This window comes from Pseudophryne corroboree, chromosome 1, assembly GCF_028390025.1.
Source record: "Pseudophryne corroboree isolate aPseCor3 chromosome 1, aPseCor3.hap2, whole genome shotgun sequence".
NCBI classification, from domain to species: Eukaryota; Metazoa; Chordata; class Amphibia; order Anura; family Myobatrachidae; genus Pseudophryne; species Pseudophryne corroboree.
In genome coordinates this window covers 41,098,489-41,117,897 of record NC_086444.1, presented here as the reverse complement: position 1 = coordinate 41,117,897, position 19,409 = coordinate 41,098,489, and the positions used below count along the sequence as shown (strand labels likewise).

The following is a 19,409-nucleotide window of genomic DNA, read 5'->3' as shown; positions in this document are numbered from 1 at the left end:
CGCCCCCTGTACCAGTGACGCTTACACACGCAACGCCCCCTGTACCAGTGACGCTTACACACGTAATGCCCCCTGTAGCAGTGCCGCTTACACACGTAACGCCCCCTGTACCAGTGACGCTTACACAAGCAACACCCCCTGTACCAGTGCCGCTTACACACACAACACCCCCTGTACCAGTGACGCTTACACAAGCAACACCCCCTGTACCAGTGCCGCTTACACATGCAACACCCCCTGTACCAGAGCCGCTTACACAAGCAACACCCCCTGTACTAGTGCCGCTTACACACGTAACACCCCCTGTACCAGTAACGCTTATACACACGTAACACCCCCTGTACCAGTGACGCTTATACACACGTAACACCCCCTGTACCAGTGACGCTTATACATACGTAACACCCCCTGTACCAGTAACGCTTATACAAGACGCAGTGCCGCTTACACACGAAGCACCCCCTGTGGTAGTTCCACTTATATACAATTCCCCCTGTAGTAGTGACACTTACGCACGCAACACCCCCTGTACCAGTGACGCTTACACAAGCAACACCCCCTGTACCAGTGCCGCTTACACACGCAACACCCCCTGTACCAGTAACGCTTATATAAGACGCAGTGCCGCTTACACACGCAATGCCCCCTGTACCAGTGACGCTTACACACGCAATGCCCCCTGTACCAGTGACGCTTACACACGCAACGCCCCCTGTACCAGTGACACTTACACACATCCCCTGTACCAGTGCCGCTTACACACGCAACGCCCCCTGTACCAGTGACGCTTACACACGTAACGCCCCCTGTACCAGTGACGCTTACACACGTAACGCCTCCTGTACCAGTGACGCTTACACACGTAACGCCCCCCTGTACCAGTGACGCTTACACACGTAACGCCTCCTGTACCAGTGACGCTTACACACGTAACACCCCCTGTACCAGTGACGCTTACACACGTAACGCCCCCTGTACCAGTGACGCTTACACACGTAATGCCCCAATACCAGTGATACCTACACACGTAACGCCCCCTGTACCAGTGACGCTTACACACATAACACCCCCTCTACCAGTGACGCTTACACACGCAACGCCTACCTGCTTTGCATCCCTTTGCTGAGCGGGTAGCGCCGGGGCCTGCGTCCACTTTATCTCCATCCAAGGCTTAGTAAATAGACCCCTAAACCTCTTCAGGGACAAATGTTTAATTTTAGAGGTATATAATTGAATGATTTTTTTTAAATATATATATATATATATTTACTGAACAGATAATACATTTAAAGTTAATATTAATCTTGATTTATTTATTGACTCATTTAGTTATAAATATATATTCAAACTTCAAAAGATTTTGCAATTAAACAGAAGAGACTGGGGTGGGGGGGGGGAGATGTAATCCCTCTTTATATATTGAGCATAATTAAATAAATATAAAATGTAAGACAGCTGAACTAAACATTTCTAATTGCAGGGTTGTTTGCTATGACGGTGCTATGCCAGCACTCAGCAGCGTGCAGGGAGTAACTCCAGATTTTTCTGGTCTTTAGAAAAGATGAGATTACTTTAATGTTAGATACCATTTGTAAGCACAACAAATAAATCACAGGTAAATCTTTTCTCGCCAATAGTCCGTTACCAGTGATCTGACCAGGTGATAATTTACCACATCCTGGTGAGGCCTAGAAAAACACAAGTCCGGCCTAGCAGCAGAGCGCCGTGTCAGCCAGTGCGCGAACTAGCACCAGTGCTCTGTGGGATGTGCTGGGTCCCCTGTGGCTTAGATGTGGGCCATCGTCTCACAAGGAGAACACGCCACAGTGCAGCCTTCACATTCACTCAAGACACGCTTCATGTGCACGCAGGCTAAATATATAGATTGGCGGGAAGACAAAAGATAAATTACACAGTTGGGGTGAAGCTAGGAGCCAGCCTGTGGTTATTCTGCGACTGAGGAGAGAGTCATGATTCACAGCGTCTAATCTTGGATATGACGTACTTGACAATTAACAGGATCAGAACATGCAGTGGCAGAGAGTAAACCCCATTCCTTCCAGGCCACATACCAGACTGCAATGGGGAATGCACTTTCCAGTCCAGATAACAGAAATCGGGCCTGGTTATTATATTGTGGCAGCTTATCTGCAAGGTTTCTGCCCACGAGCAAGGTGCATTGACTGCGTTTGCTGTCCGTTCATCTGGCCGTGATGGCGGATTGTCACCCTATTGTTAAAGACACGTTTATGTGAAATGTAAATATTGCATAAACTCTGCTTGCAGTCAGGGCTTTTATACCGATATTTATATGCGATATATTACAGCCAAGGGTGCAAAGTGATTTTATTGACCCTCTTCCAGGTTTGCAATTCTCAGAACATCTTTGTGTCTCTTTTGCTGAAGGCCTTACGTTTTGCTTTAACAGATTGCAAATAATTCACTTGGTTACCTCCCGAGAGATGTGCACCGCATCGCCCTGCTCTAATTTCTCTCTCGCAGAATTAATATTGATTTGTGGCCAAGCGTCTCGTGCTTTGAAACAGGGTACGGCGCTGTAGAGATTTATTTGGGCCCTGTACATGATCACCTTTAGCCCTAGACGGGACTCTGTTCCCACAGTTAATTTCTTGCACAGTCCCAAAGGCTTGTTTGTGACCGCGAGAGACTTCTAGGACTCAATGACGGTAAAAAACATCACAGCGCCTATTTACTTAGACATTGCATTTAATCCTTAGAGTGCCAGCACACCAGTGAATGTCTCAGCGTAGAACTGGATGGTGGCCGTGCAGTACATATGTACCATGTACATTATACTTCAGTGGATGCCTGTAAAGCCAAAATGACGTAACATGATGCTCAAACACAAATAAGTCACCATAGTGAATATTTGGCTTTCAATAGCAATGAAAATAAAAACCACTGCATTCCTATATATCACTGATCTCGCAGAGCTAATATACTGTATATACCTAAAATTATGCTGGCTGCCTCTTATTAGGCTAACAATTGCATATCTCCCAACCTCTGTTCCTTCTGAGTAGGTACACGATGCTGCTGAAAAGGGGGTGGGGCTTTGGGTAGAGGGGATAGGGTCTTGAGGCAAGGGGCGGGGCCTAATGCCACGACCCCCTTTTTCGTAATTTTGGGGGCGTGCACAGCGCTCCATGAGCGTCTGGAAAGCTTCCGGCTCCCCTCTTTGTGCTGATAGATGCCGTGTGCACGCGCACGGAATCTATTCAGTGATCACTGGCTGCTTTGCAAAGCAGAGCAGAGGTGATCACTGGCTCTCCCCTGCGGCCCGCGGGTGGGACGGCGGGGCCGTGTCCAATTAGCGGAACTGTCCCGCTAAATTCCTTGGCAGTTGGGAGGTATGCAGTTGCCATGATGTGAGGCAGAGGGGCTTTGCTGTCTTGCATCACTAATGGGCCCCACACACTGGGCGATATTACTGAAAGATATGAACAATCTTGTTCATTAATGAACGAGATACCGTTCATATCTTTCAGTGTGGAGGCACCAGCAATGAACGATGTGTGGCTCTGCGCTTGTTCATCGTTGGTGCCCCGTCGCTTGTGCATGCAGGCCAATATGGACGATCTCGTCCATATTTGCATTTTTGCATGCATTGCTATGGAGCCGGGTGACGGGGGGAGTGAAGAAACTTCACTCCCCCCGTCACCTCGCCCCCGCCGCGGGGTCGCCCGTCTGCTGTATCGGCGGTCGGGCAGTTCGGCGGCGGGTCGTGCAGTGTGTAGGGCCCATAATAGGCAGCACAGAAGTGTCTGAATGACTGATTTGCAGTCTTAAGCCCCATACTTCTACACTACAGGAGAAAGTAAAAGATATCGCTGAGCAATATCTTATACTATCTTGTCTGTGTGTACACTCAATATCATTAACGATGCGCGCTCCCACTCATCGTTAACAACCCCCTCCCTCGTCGGTACAGTTCAGAGGAGGGAGGACCTTGTTAACAAGAGCCATACTGCATCCCCTACTCCTCCCCGTCGCTCCCCCCGCCATCGCTCACTCCCCGCCACCATCGGTAAGTGTGTACCCGGCTTTACTTCTGTGTGTGATTCTGCACATAAGGGGTTATTCAGAGTTGTTAGCAAACCAAAAAAGTTAGAAATTGGGCAAAACCATGTTGCGCTGCAGGTGGGGCAGATGTAACATGTGCAGAGAGAGTTAGATTTGGGTGGATTATAGTGTTTCTGTGCAGGGTAAATACTGGCTGCTTTATTTTTACACTGCAATTTAGATTTCAGTTTGAACACGCCCCACCCAAATCTAACTCTCTCTGCACATGTTACATCTGCCCCACCTGCAGAGCAACAAGGTTTTGCCCAATTTCTAACTTTTTGGGTTTACTAACAACTCTGAATAACCCCCATGTGGAGCCTATGAGGGTTATTTTAGTTTGTAATACACACTAATAGTATAATAGGGTGTTTTTATATCAGTCCTTAAAGGGGTTTTCCACTTCTTCTTTGTTGGGGCCATTAAACCGGGCCCCAGCTCTTCTATAAAGCTATGACCCCACCATGATGCTATTACTGGGTGGGTAAGGGGTGGGGGGGAGGGAACGAATGACTGACCAGGTGAGTAAGTAATGGGCAAACTTCACTGATCCGATTGCTCCGGGGATGGGCCAATCGCAACGCCTTATAACGCAGCTGGGGCAAATGATACATAGGGGTCAGTTGGTGCTAGTGCTTCACCAGTTTTTATGACATAGCTGATCCAATGTGATGTAAATGTACTGCACTGGGTTTTGGCAGCGTATAAGTTGTTTCTGGGGACACACAGGGAAAAACCCCCCCAAATAATAAAAAAGCACAGAGTGAAACGTCGACGTCTGTGGTCAGTGTCCCTTTCCGGAAGAACAAAGCAGGTGTACTGTGCATCCTGCTACCCAGCAATTATCTATCCCTACAGGCCAGAGCCCAGCTGCTGCTGAGTCAGCTCCAGTATGTCAGGAGATAGTGAGAGAGCTCCATATGCACTGGCCGCTCTATTCTGTACAAGGAAGCCCCTGTGTGTCTGTACATCTGCCGTGTCTGTCGTGTCACCTGTGCGGACAGATCATCCTCTTTATGGCGGCGATGTATCAGAGCTCGGAGGGAGATAAAGTACCAGCCAATCCGTTCCTGTCATTTTTCAAACACAGCCTGTAACATGGCAGTTAGGAGCTGATTGCCTGCTACTTTATCTCTCTCCAAGCATATGTATAAAACTTCCTCTTTGTCTTATCAGTTATTCAGGAAAAAAAAGCAGGAACGGTCCGGACCCAAGTATGCCGGACTGGACCGTCTCTCTGCAGCGACCCGTGCCGCTGTTCAGCTCTCTGTGCGCGTCCCCGTGTATGGCACACAGCAAATGGTGCAGGCAGATGTACAGCCCCCTCCTGACCCAAAGCTGCTGCACTCTGGCAGAGAGATGGAGAGCAGAACCGCCGCAACGGTCCGGACTCCGGAACGCCGGACCGGCTCTCTGTGACCGTCCCCGCGTATATGTGACTGCTGTCACACAGCAAACTGTGCAGATAGATGTGCACAGAGGATGAGGTCGCTGCAGGTAGCTGGTCCGGACCAGCGTTCCGGAGTCCAGACTGTTTCGGTTTTCACCTAGTCCCCATCTGACTTGTTTGCCTTTCAGCACAACTTTGCTTTAAATGTTGCAAATTGCCTTTTAAATGAAAATACTTTGGCCCACATTTTTCAAGCCTTTGAGAGTGATAAATTGCACGGTGTTAAAGTACCAGCCAATCAGCTACTAACTGCCATGCTGCAGGCTGTGTTTGAAAATGACAGTTAGGAGCTGATTGGTATCACCGTGCTATTTATCACTCTCCAAGGCTTGATAAATCTGGGCCTTTGTGTATTACCTCAGGTGTAATTCTGTCTCATTTCTCTGTAACACTGAAGACAGGTGCCTACAATGATCTCCGGTAATTACATTTATTTTTATTTTCTTTACAATTTCAATAATCATTCACCTAACGTGCACAGAGAGTCTGTAAATGTGAAACAATAGTGAGTTTCACTCTTGCTGAGTGTGAAAAACGTCTCACCACTAGATGTTAGTGCCCAAAGTGAACATCTGCTGTCTGAGAGTGCCGCGTCCTGGATAAGATGCCTCACAAAGAGGCCTAGTATTACAGGGTTACCATTAGCCATCTGGCTGTCCTGATAAGTCTCAATAGAGATATAACGCTATTCACAGAGGCTTTTGCAAGTTTGGTGGTTCCTCACCGCTCTATGGGAGGACAATGGAAGGAGTGGGGACATTAGTAGGTCACTTATGTGCTGTGAAGCAAAGTCTCAGCTCTGGTTGTGGGGAAGATTAGAGAGAAGGACGGTTCCCACCATCTGTCTCCACACCCAGGGAATGATGGGGGGACCAACATGGCTGCCAGTGGCAGCTGGGTCCCTTATGCTTACCAGTTATTATTTAATGCAGGAACAGCCGCCTTATAACAGAAGGGTATTCACATGCCTTTAGCATAAAATACATCACTTCTCAAAGCTACTGTGCAAATAAATAGAAATTGTGAGCGGAGACATGCAGATAATCAGTTGCATATCGCTTTGACCTTTTTTTGCATGAAAAAACTGCTGATTAAATGGTACATTTCTATCCAGATATGTAGAGACACGTGACTACATAAGCTGGGAGTTACAAGTGGAGAGAGATAAACTACCATTCAATCAACGCCTGTCATTTAACATCATGGCAGATATACAGTGATAGTGCATCTACCCCTGTGTAAGCTACAGTACTTAACATGTCCGTGCCTTACACACATTATATATATATATATATATATATATATATATATAATGTGTGCCTGGTCTACAGTGAAAAGGTCAACTGTGTCTAAGGTCAAGCACCCAGCTTGAATTAAATGGGGGGTGGCTTCCCCGCAAGGTCACGCCCCTAATTCCGGCACAAGCCTTCAGCGCCCGTAATTGTCTCAACAAGAACTCCACAAAAGTTCGGAGGTACGGGACAGTCCCCAAAAAGCGAGACTGTCCCCTCAAAAGCAGGACAGTTAAGCGGTATGATTGCAACCCCTGCAACTTCTTTCCTCTCCTCCACAGGTTCGCAGCATGTGTTTTAATCCTACTTACATGGAAATAAAGAGCACTTTGATTATACCTTCTGCTGTTCCTATATAGCGCATCTGCCAACAATATTAGGGGGAGATTCAAATGTTTGAAAAGTCGGTTGGGTGTCTCTTTTTTCCTGTCTATGAGATAGGAAAAAACAGACACCCAACTGACTTTTCAAACATTTGAATCTCCCCCTTAATGTCTAAGGTAGGAGAGCTTTGAGCGACGCTGGTTAATAAACCTGATGGCCTGTAATACCATTCATGCAGCAATATAAAGTCTTGCGGACGCCCCAGTCATTTTTGCTGTGTGAATTCTGGTGGGAGCATGGCTCCCTGCTCCAGCACATTACTACATATAGGCAGACAGTTCCCACGACACATAGAAAGGGTCTCAGCTCGGTCAGGCTGCCACAATACAAGGAAAAATAAATCCTTTTCTTCGCCGAGCCACTGACAGGTGGCCGCAGGACAAAGGACCAGACAGAGGCCTGGATACACATTGTCCTTAGCAGCAGTCAATGGGAACCTCCCCTTTCCAGATTTATTAGAGAGCGGACTACAGACATGTGACTCAGGTGGGCTTCAGCCGTAGACCACTCATGAAGACTATATTGTTCTTCTCAGCCTAATTCTAATGAACTCAAAGTCTTTGTACGTAAAACAATTATCATGGTTGTGGTTTTAGGCGGAGATTTATCAAAGCTAGGAGAGAGATAAAAGTGGAGAGAGATAAAGTACCAACCAACCAAGTCCTGTCATTTTTCAGACACAGGTGGTGATTCAGACCTGATCGTAGATGTGCTAAATTTACCACAGCTACAATCAGCATCCCCGACATGCGGGTGGACGCCCAGCACAGGGCTAGTCCACCCCGCATGTCAGGCCTGCCCCCGTCGCACAAGTACAATAGCATCGCACAGCGGCGATGCTTTTGTACTGTAGGAGTAGCTCCCAGCCAGCGCAGCTCCTGCAGGAAGCTACTCGTCGCTGCCCGGGTCGCAGCAGCTGCGGATGATGTCACACAGCCGCCGCGGCCTGCCCCCCCCCCAATGGTCCGGGCACGCCTGCATTGCCCGGACCATACCACCTAAGCAGCGGCGTTCGCCCCCTCCCGCCCAGCAACCGCCTCTGCCTGTCAATCAGGCAGAGGCAATCGCAGGGCTAAGACAGCCGTCGGCACGCACAGCAGCGACCAGGTCTGAATTAGCCCCACAGCCTGTAACACAACAGTTAGGAGCAGATTGGTTGCTTCTCTCCTCTTTAGCTCTCTCCATACTTTGATAAAACTCCCCCTTGGAACCTGGATACAATAGAAGGATCCCTGTGCGGAATAATTACATGGCTGGGTGATGATAGTCTAGTCACCGGCCCTGGAAGGTTGAACTATTGCTACTGCATGAAGACAAAAGGGGGTTTATACAAGATCGCTTTACACATATTGCAGATTGTTCAGTTCTATCACAGAGGAGAAGTTCTCAGTAGTAATTACTGCTATAGCTTCAACAGCTGGTGGCCCTGCACAATGGCTTCAGGAGCAGGTGGAACAGGCCGCTCCAGACGTTTGCAAGTCTTAATAATGATTGAAAAGTGACATTTTCACTTGTAGAATATGCCTCTGTAATTATATGTCTGACATGGTTCAGGTTTATATGCACAAGTTAATAAATAGGAAAAAAGATAACGTACAGGTGAATATTTAGAACGTCTGCGGGAAGTGGACAACCTGCGGCACTCCGGATGTTACAGATAATTCCAGTGGCTGTCCGCTTGCTGGGACCTGTAGTTCCACATTCTTGCCTACCTATGTTTTAATATCTCCATTGTGCTAAGTCTAAGTCAGACATTAAGTCCACAATATATGAAAGATTCCAGCAAAGCAAAACAAAACAACGTACCCCATGCATGTGTGTTATCTGGGGGGTAAGTAAGATCCTGGAGGGGTCTTCCCTAGAAATGTTCTACCACCTAACACGTTTCCACTACAGCTGGTCTCCTAATTAGCTAAGTTCCCGGCTTGTACCGTGTAAGAAATATGGACTGACCCATTGGCCTACATTTACATAGAGACATATGTTCTTGTGCAATAAATGGTCTATATCGAATTGTTTAAAGCTGTGTTACCAACTAGCAGAGAAAGAGGTCACTTAAGTCCCCCTCCCCCCAACGCCTGTGGATGCCGACTAATACAGAACCAGCCAATCAATGTAATTCACCATCTCTAACCAGTGGAAGAGGGATAAGTGGATTTGGGGGGAAGGGGAGGGTGAGTATGAGGACCCACAAGATATTTGATTAGTTCTCCTGGTTATACCTCTACTTTGGTTCTAGGGATGTAGGGGGAGGGGAGCTTCATTAAGGGACAGATGTATCAAAGTGGAGAGAGATGAAGTACCAACCAATCAGCTCACAACTGTCATGTTACAGGCGGTGTTTTTAAAAAATGACACTTAAGTGCTGATTGGTTGCGGTCAGGATCCCGGCAGTCACTCGTCGGTGTCCACAACACCCTTAGATTGGGATAAGAACCTGTGACGTTGCACTCGCCCCCCTGCCGGCATTCTGGCGGCCAGGATCCCGGTGTCGGTATGCTGACCGCCGAGATCTCGACCACCGGTATCCAGTGCCCAACGCAAGTAACTTGTGGCACTGCAGCTGCTGTGGAACTATACATCCCAGAATGTCCTCAACCAGTTTTGCTGTTAGGTCATGCTGAAATTGTGACAGAGCATGCTGGGATGTGTAGTTCCACAGCAGCTTTCGTACCACGGGTCGCCTACCCTGCTCAGGTTTGTTAGATTGGTCAAAATTCACCTGTTGTGTATAAACTTCGGAGCTGAGCGAACTGTATGTTATAGACAGAAATATGATGTATATGGCGTGAGGCGGAGAAAGGCAACCACTGATCATTACACATCATATCCGAGCGACATTCTATACCAGCCGACGGGCATCTGAACACTTACCATAGTACCCAACATCCAGAGGCAGGCTTGGTCAGTGTGCCCTTCCTCTGACCTTCAGAAGTGCATGTCCTATGTATGGAAAACATTGATACCCTCTAACGCACACACTCACAGTCTGTCTGCAACATCATTTTTGGAGGTCATATGACACGTCTTCCAACTGGCGACCCTCCAAATACTTCTCAGGCCCCCAAATAACTCCCTGGGCTGTTGCCTGACATTTTACTGAGCAGTATTTGGTTTACAAACACATGGCCCTAAAACAAACGCATGAGAAATCTTGGACAACGCAGTCACATGATCACTGTGTGTGTGTGTGTGTGTGTGTGTGTGTGTGTGTGTGTGTGTGTGTGTGTGTGTGTGTGTCTGTGTGTGTGGGGGAGGGGGGGAGGGTTGTTTTATTTTTTAATGGAAGTGAAGAGAATAAAAGAATTGTGACAAATAAAAACCACATTTGAAATGAGCAGCCTCAGAAGACATGCGTGTTTTCGTTCATGCAAGGCGAAGCACGTTCTCCCTCCGCTAACACGTGTGCATGTGTGTGCGCATATGTCTCCGCTAAAAGCTTAGCCTGCAAATCCAGATTAGAGTGAGGAGAGCAGAATAAGGCGGGGGGGGGGGGGGGGGGGGGCTGTGTACACTGGTTACACCCGGGGATGCAGAGAGAGAGAGACAGACACAGGGAATAGGCCTCTAATGTACATACTACAGCCTATTGCAGACACATTCCCATCATGTTACATGTATGTAGAAAGGGTGCATTCATTTCATGTAGTGTTGCTGTTATAGATTACTGAAGTCTTATTCTGAGATATAAATGTAAGTAATATGGACACAGAAGATGTATTACACTGTAAAATCATCATTATATTTGGACTGTTTATATCCAAATGTACAGAACAGATTTAAAACTAAAGAAATAATGTATTGTAGGTTGTAGTAATGGGCGCATAGCACAGGCTGTCTCTATATCAGGTTATATACCTTATGTACCTCATGGGTGAATGCGGTAAGGGGCATCCTTTAACAACACACAGCGGAGGCAGCCATTTTGTGGGCCGGACCATTATCCATGAGCATTCAGCTCATCTATTAGCTAATGACCAGAGACAACATTGTGTTTCATATGATGTCACTGGTTCTGCAGCTTATCATTTTTCTAGGATCTAGTGACATCACTGAGGAACATTACATCCTAGTGATGTCACTGGTTCTGCAGCCTATAACTTCACCAGAAGCCGATGACATCACTCAGGAACATTACATACTTCTGATGTCACTGGTTCTGCAGGCTATTGCTTCATAAGGAGCCAATGACATCACTCGGGAACATTATATCTTAGTGATGTCACTAGTTCTGCAGCCTATCACTTCATGAGGAGCCTGTGACATCACTAAGGAACATTAAAACCTTCTGTTGTTACTGGTTCTGAAGGCTATTACTTCATGAGGAGCCAGTGATATCACTATGGAATATTACATCTTGGTGATGTCACTAGTTCTTCAGCCTATCACTTCATGAGGAGCCTGTGGCATCACTGAGGAACATTACATCCTAGTGATGTCACTGGTTCTGCAGCCTATTGCTTCATGAGGAGCTGGTGACATCACTAGTGAACATTGAATCCTAGTGATGTCACTGGTTCTTTAGCCTATTGCTTCAGCAGGAGCTGGTGACATCACTCGAGATGATTACACCCTAGTAATGTCACTGGTTCTGCAGCCTATCACTTCACCAGGGACCAGTGATGATAACCCTGGAGAACATTACATCCAAACAATGTAACTGGTTGTGCAGCCTATCCCTTCACCAGGAGCCAGTGATAACCCTGGAGAACATTACATCCTAGTGATGTAACTGGTTCTAAAACCTATTCCTTCACCAAGGACCAATGATAACCCTGGAGAACATTACATCCTAGTGATGTCACTGGTTCTGAAGCCTATTGCTTCACCAAGGACCAATGATAACCCTGGAGAACATTACATCCTAGTGATGTCACTGGTTCTGAAGCTTATTGCTTCATGAGGAGCCGGTGACATCACTGGGGAACATTACATCCTAGTGATGTCACTGGTTCTGCAGCCTATTGCTTCATGAGGAGCCGGTGACATCACTGGGAACATTACATCCTAGTGATGTAACTGGTTCTGCAGCCCATTGCTTCCCCAATGACCAGTGTTAACCCTGGAGAACATTACATCCTAGTGATGTAACTGGTTCTAAAACCTATTCCTTCACCAGGAACCAGTGATAACCCTGGAGAACATTACATCCTAATGATATCACTGGTTCTGCAGCCTATTGCTTCATGAGGAGCCGGTGACATCACTGGGGAACATTACACCCTAGTGATGTAACTGGTTGTGCTACCTATCCCTTCACCAGGAGCAGGTGACAGCACTAGTGAACATTGAATCCTAGTGATGTCACTGGTTCTTTAGCCTATTGCTTCAGCAGGAGCTGGTGACATCACTCGAGATCATTACACCCTAGTAATGTCACTGGTTCTGCAGCCTATCACTTCACCAGGGACCAGTGATGATAACCCTGGAGAACATTACATCCAAACAATGTAACTGGTTGTGCAGCCTATCCCTTTCACCAGGAGCCAGTGATAACCCTGGAGAACATTACATCCTACTGATGTAACTGGTTCTAAAACCTATTCCTTCACCAAGGACCAATGATAACCCTAGAGAACATTACATCCTAGTGATGTCACTGGTTCTGAAGCCTATTGCTTCACCAAGGACCAATGATAACCCTGGAGAACATTACATCCTAGTGATGTCACTGGTTCTGCAGCCTATTGCTTCATGAGGAGCCGGTGACATCACTGGGGAACATTACATCCTAGTGATGTCACTGGTTATGCAGCCTATTGCTTCATGAGGAGCCGGTCACATCACTGGGAACATTACATCCTAGTGATGTAACTGGTTCTGCAGCCCATCGCTTCCCCAAGGACCAGTGTTAACCCTGGAGAACATTACATCCTAGTGATGTAACTGGTTCTAAAACCTATTCCTTCACCAGGAACCAGTGATAACCCTGGAGAACATTACATCCTAATGATATCACTGGTTCTGCAGCCTATTGCTTCATGAGGAGCCGGTGACATCACTGGGGAACATTACACCCTAGTGATGTAACTGGTTGTGCTGCCTATCCCTTCACCAGGAGCAGGTAACATCACTCTGGACATTAAATCCCAATGATGTCACTGGTTCTGTAGCCTATCGCTTCACTCAGAGCTGGTGACATCACTGGGGAGCATTCTTCCTGGTGATGTCACTGATTCTGCAGCCTGTTGCTTCACCAGGAGCTGATGACATCACTTGGGAACATGACATCCTAGTGATGTCACTGGTCCCAGTGAATATATAGACTGTGTGCCCACAATGGCTGCCTCCACCATGTATACTGTTTTGTGCTCTTTATATCTGAACAAAAGCAGACACTGTGTATGTGAATCTGACTGTTTTACCACCGGACAATGGGATTCACTTGATGTGACAGCTACCTCGTTCTAGGACCCATTCAGAAAATATTGTTTATATTCATTTAACTGAACATTCTAATGCAGAATATGAGATGTGAGAATGTCTCTGTAACAAGGGGAACCAGCAGGTGAATGAGCAGATTTATTTATTTTTCTTTTTAATTGTGTACAACGTAAAAATAAAATAAAAAAATAAGCTGTGATACCATTCAAAGACCCTGTAGGCCAGGGACTATAGCTAAGCATTCACTCTGATCTCACAGGAAGGAAAATAGTGATACAGTATGAGGGAGTATATAGAGTCTAACAGAGAAAAGAGTACAATAAATGGGGAAACAGTCATAGAAAAGGCAGACTAGGTTAATAATAGGAAAACTAGTTTCTTTATTGAAAGATTGTTGTATTAGTATTAGTGAAACTGTGTAACAATTCCATGCACACAATACAGAGAGGCAAGCCCACCATGCGTTTCGGAGGGGCACAACGAAACAAGCGCCATACAATGGGTAGATGTATAAAGCACAGTACATTTTCAGCAGGGCAATGTCTCTACAGAGATTTACATCAGAAACTAGGTAATGTAAAATTATACAGAACATGCTTTAATTCTAGAACATGGGATAAATAAACGGTGGAAGGCCCACGACTAAATGCTATCAGATACAGAGTATTACTGACAAAATAACAGGAAGTAGTTGATTTTATAGCACAGCAGAAAATAAAGAGTATCCCTGTTAAATGGAAATCCATTTTGCCAACAAGCTTAAAAAAATCAATTTTATTTTATGTGAACAGCACTACATGAGGTTAGAATGGAGGGACAATGACCATTGAATCTAACGTGGAACCAGACGCTATTGTACCCCATAGGATACGTCCACCAACAGACAAAAGATTAACCCTGTGGTTGCAATCTATAACGGGAAGCCAAATTCACCCTCTCTTTCCTTTAAGGTTTTGCATACGGTCAATTTTTGTGCTGTTGCAATAGCTTTAGACCGAGGCCTTGCCTCCCCATAGCAAAATCAATCCACTTAACAGAAATTTACAGTGTAATGTACTTAGCTAAACAAGATGAAGATACAAGAAATGGCTCTTATTTTCTACACAGCTTCTACTGAATGATCAGGTTGTCTATGTTACTACAATGAGACTACTACGAGAGAAAGAAATAAAACAAGGTTCAAGGGTTACATTCTCTACAGTTTTAACAAGAAAAAATATGATTTTAGGAATTTCATTTGGAAAGCCTCAGTATCCTCTTGTTGCAGGGCTATTATATCTGCAGAAGACCTTGCAGTGTTTTGTTATACCCAAGATGCAATAGCTATAATGGCCAATTTATCTTTATTCCAGATCTGGGGTAATAGATGCATACGGCTTAAAAAAATATCTATTAGTGGAAATTTATTAGTTGACATTATAGTGCAAATGCCAAAAAAAAATAAAAATAAATTATTTTATAGCAAAATAGCAGCCTAATGATTCCTAAACATGAGACAGTGGACCAGATGGTGTAATTGAAGCATTAAAAAAAGGGGGGGCTAGTTGCCTTTTGCATGCAAGCACAAGGGTTACCCGCAAAGTAATCCTTTCTGGTAAACAAAGGGAGCAGCCATGTGAAGAAGGGGATACTGCAGCTTAAATAAAGACCAATGTTTTCTTCAGATGGAAACAGGAAATGGTTAAGAGGGTTTCACAATACAGGTAAATGCAGAAGGAGGCAGAGGGACCACACCACAGAGCAGCAAGTTGGGCTCATTCACTGTGCTACACAATGAAGAAAAAAAAAAGAAAAGAAAAAAAACAAACAAAAAAAAAAAACAATTGATAAATGCAAATGTTATATCTCACAGTCAAGATAGACAATGCTTTTTTTTTTTTTTTTTTTTTTTTTTTTGGAGGGCAGATGGTTTTATATGTGTCTGTGTACGTGCATGTGTGTGCAATAACACTGGTATGTACATACAATATTGACATTATTAGGCATTATAGGCCTTGAACACTCCCCTGGCTGGAAAGGCCAGAAAATAATTAGGATGCAATGATCTGCTGACCTCCCCAAAAAGGAAGGACAGCTCTGTGTTAAAATGCATTGCAGACAAGACAGGAGTGTCAAATCTCAACAGGACCAAACGCACACCTCCCCCACCCACCAAATCCACGTTCTCACTTGTGCTGGCTCCACAATACCCCTAAGACTGGTCTCTAGCGGAGATTTGATTTAGGTTGTATTACTGTGACATTTACCCCAAAATGACAAAACAGGCTAGGCTACTGGGGATGGGGGGGGGGGGGGGGGGGGGGGGATGGGGGGGTCTGGTACTGTCTGCACATTTCACATATTAATGGGTCACCTAGTCCAGTAGACCTGCAATACTACACCGTCTTCTAGATCATAGCACCGGTTCTATCTAGTGGTGTAACCAGCCTACTTCCCCTTCCTACATGAACTCCCATGGGCAGCCACCTTGTGCAGGAGAATTTGGTAGCAGAAACAGCAGCTGATGTCATGATGGGAAGGGAAGGGAATGGATGGGGAATGGGGGGGGGGGGAGGCTGGCTTTACAAAGAGTAATAGGACCTGATCTGCCTTAAATAAAACCATATACAAGACAGATATCTGCTGCTAGGAATGATAGGAGCTATAATGTGATCCCACTAATGAGCAGCATGAGAAAATCTGCATAGAGCCACCCCTATAGCATTATCTGTGTATACAACGTATCCATGTTTAGTATGTATCTCTATACAATGTATCCATCCTTAGTATGTATCTCTGTATACAATGTATACATGCACAGTATGTATCTCTGTATACAATGTATCCATGCTTAGTATGTATCTCTGTATACAATGTATCCATGCTTAGTATGTATCTCTGTATACAATGTATCCATGCTTAGTATGTATCTCTGTATACAATGTATCCATGTATAGTATGTATCTCTGTACACAATGTATCCATGCTTAGTATGTATCTCTGTATACAATGTATCCATGCTTAGTATGTATCTCTGTATACAATGTATCCATGCTTAGTATGTATCTCTGTATACAATGTATCCATGCTTAGTATGTATCTCTATACAATGTATCCATGTATAGTATGTATCTCTGTACACAATGTATCCATGCTTAGTATGTATCTCTGTATACAATGTATCCATGTATAGTATGTATCTCTGTATACAATGTATCCATGCTTAGTATGTATCTCTCTCTATACAATGTATCCATGTATAGTATGTATCTCTGTATACAATGTATCCATGCTTAGTATGTATCTCTGTATACAATGTATCCATGTTTAGTATGTATCTCTGTATACAATGTATCCATGTATAGTATGTATCTCTGTATACAATGTATCCATGTATAGTATGTATCTCTGTATACAATGTATCCATGCTTAGTATGTATCTCTGTATACAATGTATCCATGCTTAGTATGTATCTCTGTATACAATGTATCCATGCTTAGTATGTATCTCTGTATACAATGTATCCATGTTTAGTATGTATCTCTGTATACAATGTATCCATGTATAGTATGTATCTCTGTATACAATGTATCCATGCTTAGTATGTATCTCTCTATACAATGTATCCATGTATAGTATGTATCTCTGTATACAATGTATCCATGCTTAGTATGTATCTCTGTATACAATGTATCCATGTTTAGTATGTATCTCTGTATACAATGTATCCATGTATAGTATGTATCTCTGTATACAATGTATCCATGCTTAGTATGTATCTCTGTATACAATGTATCCATGCTTAGTATGTATCTCTGTATACAATGTATCCATGTATAGTATGTATCTCTGTACACAATGTATCCATGCTTAGTATGTATCTCTGTATACAATGTATCCATGTATAGTATGTATCTCTTTATACAATGTATCCATGCTTAGTATGTATCTCTGTATACAATGTATCCATGTATAGTATGTATCTCTGTATACAATGTATCCATGCTTAGCATGTATCTCTGTATACAATGTATCCATGCTTAGTATGTATCTCTGTATACAATGTATCCATGCTTAGTATGTATCTCTGTATACAATGTATCCATGCTTAGTATGTATCTCTCTATACAATGTATCCATGTATAGTATGTATCTCTGTATACAATGTATCCATGCTTAGTATGTATCTCTGTATACAATGTATCCATGCTTAGTATGTATCTCTGTATACAATGTATCCATGCTTAGTATGTATCTCTGTATACAATGTATCCATGCTTAGTATGTATCTCTGTATACAATGTATCCATGTATAGTATGTATCTCTGTATACAATGTATCCATGCTTAGTATGTATCTCTCTATACAATGTATCCATGTATAGTATGTATCTCTGTATACAATGTATCCATGCTTAGTATGTATCTCTGTATACAATGTATCCATGCTTAGTATGTATCTCTCTATACAATGTATCCATGCTTAGTATGTATCTCTCTATACAATGTATCCATGTATAGTATGTATCTCTGTATACAATGTATCCATGCTTAGTATGTATCTCTGTATACAATGTATCCATGCTTAGTATGTATATCTGTATACAATGTATCCATGCTTAGTATGTATCTCTGTATACAATGTATCCATGCTTAGTATGTATCTCTGTATACAATGTATCCATGCTTAGCATGTATCTCTGTATACAATGTATCCATGCTTAGTATGTATATCTGTATACAATGTATCCATGCTTAGTATGTGTCTCTGTATACAATGTATCCATGCTTAGTATGTATCTCTGTATACAATGTATCCATGCTTAGTATGTATCTCTGTATACAATGTATCCATGCTTAGTATGTAACTCTGTATACAAGGTATCTATATGTTAAGAATGTATCTGTGTATATACAATGTATAGGTGTGTGTAGATATACAGTGTATATACAGTGTGTACATAATACATATACAATGTACCCCTGCAGCAGGATATACAGGAGGATTGCAACGTTCTGCCCTGTGTGATCAGCAGCAGCAGCAGAACGTTGCAATCCTCCACACCCCAGCCCCCTCCCGTGCCCGGCACACTAGCCGCCTGCCCCCACACCTACCTCGGTTCCGTACAGAGCCGAAGACTGGAAGAACAAGGTAGCCGACGTGTACTAGCACCATGCTGATGGCTGCGGCTGGCTGGAAGGCTGATCCCAGAGCTGACACTCTGCCTGCTGCTGCTGCTGGCCGGGAGACAGATGGCTCATTGGAAGTGGTCCCTGCAAACCCACCCCCACCCTATATACATTCAAATGTGCTGCAGCTGCCTGACACAAGGGGAGGGGGGCATGGAGCTAGCTCCCAGCCAATGAGTGCCAGGCTGGGGGGGAGGGCAGGCTACTTGCAGTCTGTCTGGGGGTAGCATGGCAGCTTGCTGCACACTCCTCTCCTTTTCTTATTTGTCACTCCATGGGAGACACACAAAGAGTCGGTGGCCCTGAGCTGGGTGCTGGGTGGCATCGTGCCCCCTGTGCCAGGCATGTGAGCATGACCCAATTATCAGCAGCCCTGACATGTGCCCTGTGTGTGTGCACAGGGGAGGGCAGGGGGAGGTCACTGAGCCAGGGCAGCTGCCAGGGCTGCTGCAGAACCTCTTGGGAACACCTGTCAGTCACAGGGTTAGAAGTTTGGCACTGTGCCGTGTCAGTAAAAACTATTTTTATTGACAATTCAAATAAAAAAAAACAAAAAAAAACATTTACTGACAGTTTTTTTTAAACTTTTTTATTTTTATAGTCTATCAAAATATTTACATTTATTCTTCAAAATATGTCAAAATATC

The 19,409-nt window shown here is 44.5% G+C and overlaps 1 protein-coding gene across 2 annotated transcripts in view; it reads right to left on the bottom strand.

Annotated features, from left to right (window-relative positions):
• Positions 1 to 19,201, bottom strand: part of ARK2C (arkadia (RNF111) C-terminal like ring finger ubiquitin ligase 2C) — a 163,403-nt gene extending 144,202 nt beyond the window's left edge. For both annotated transcript variants that reach the window (XM_063958537.1, XM_063958546.1), the window contains exon 1: positions 18,688 to 19,201. In XM_063958537.1, coding sequence (XP_063814607.1) covers positions 18,688 to 18,748 — 61 coding nt within the window. In that variant the 5' untranslated portion in view covers positions 18,749 to 19,201. The remainder of the gene's footprint in view (positions 1 to 18,687) is intronic.
• Positions 19,202 to 19,409: the final 208 nt, after the last annotated feature.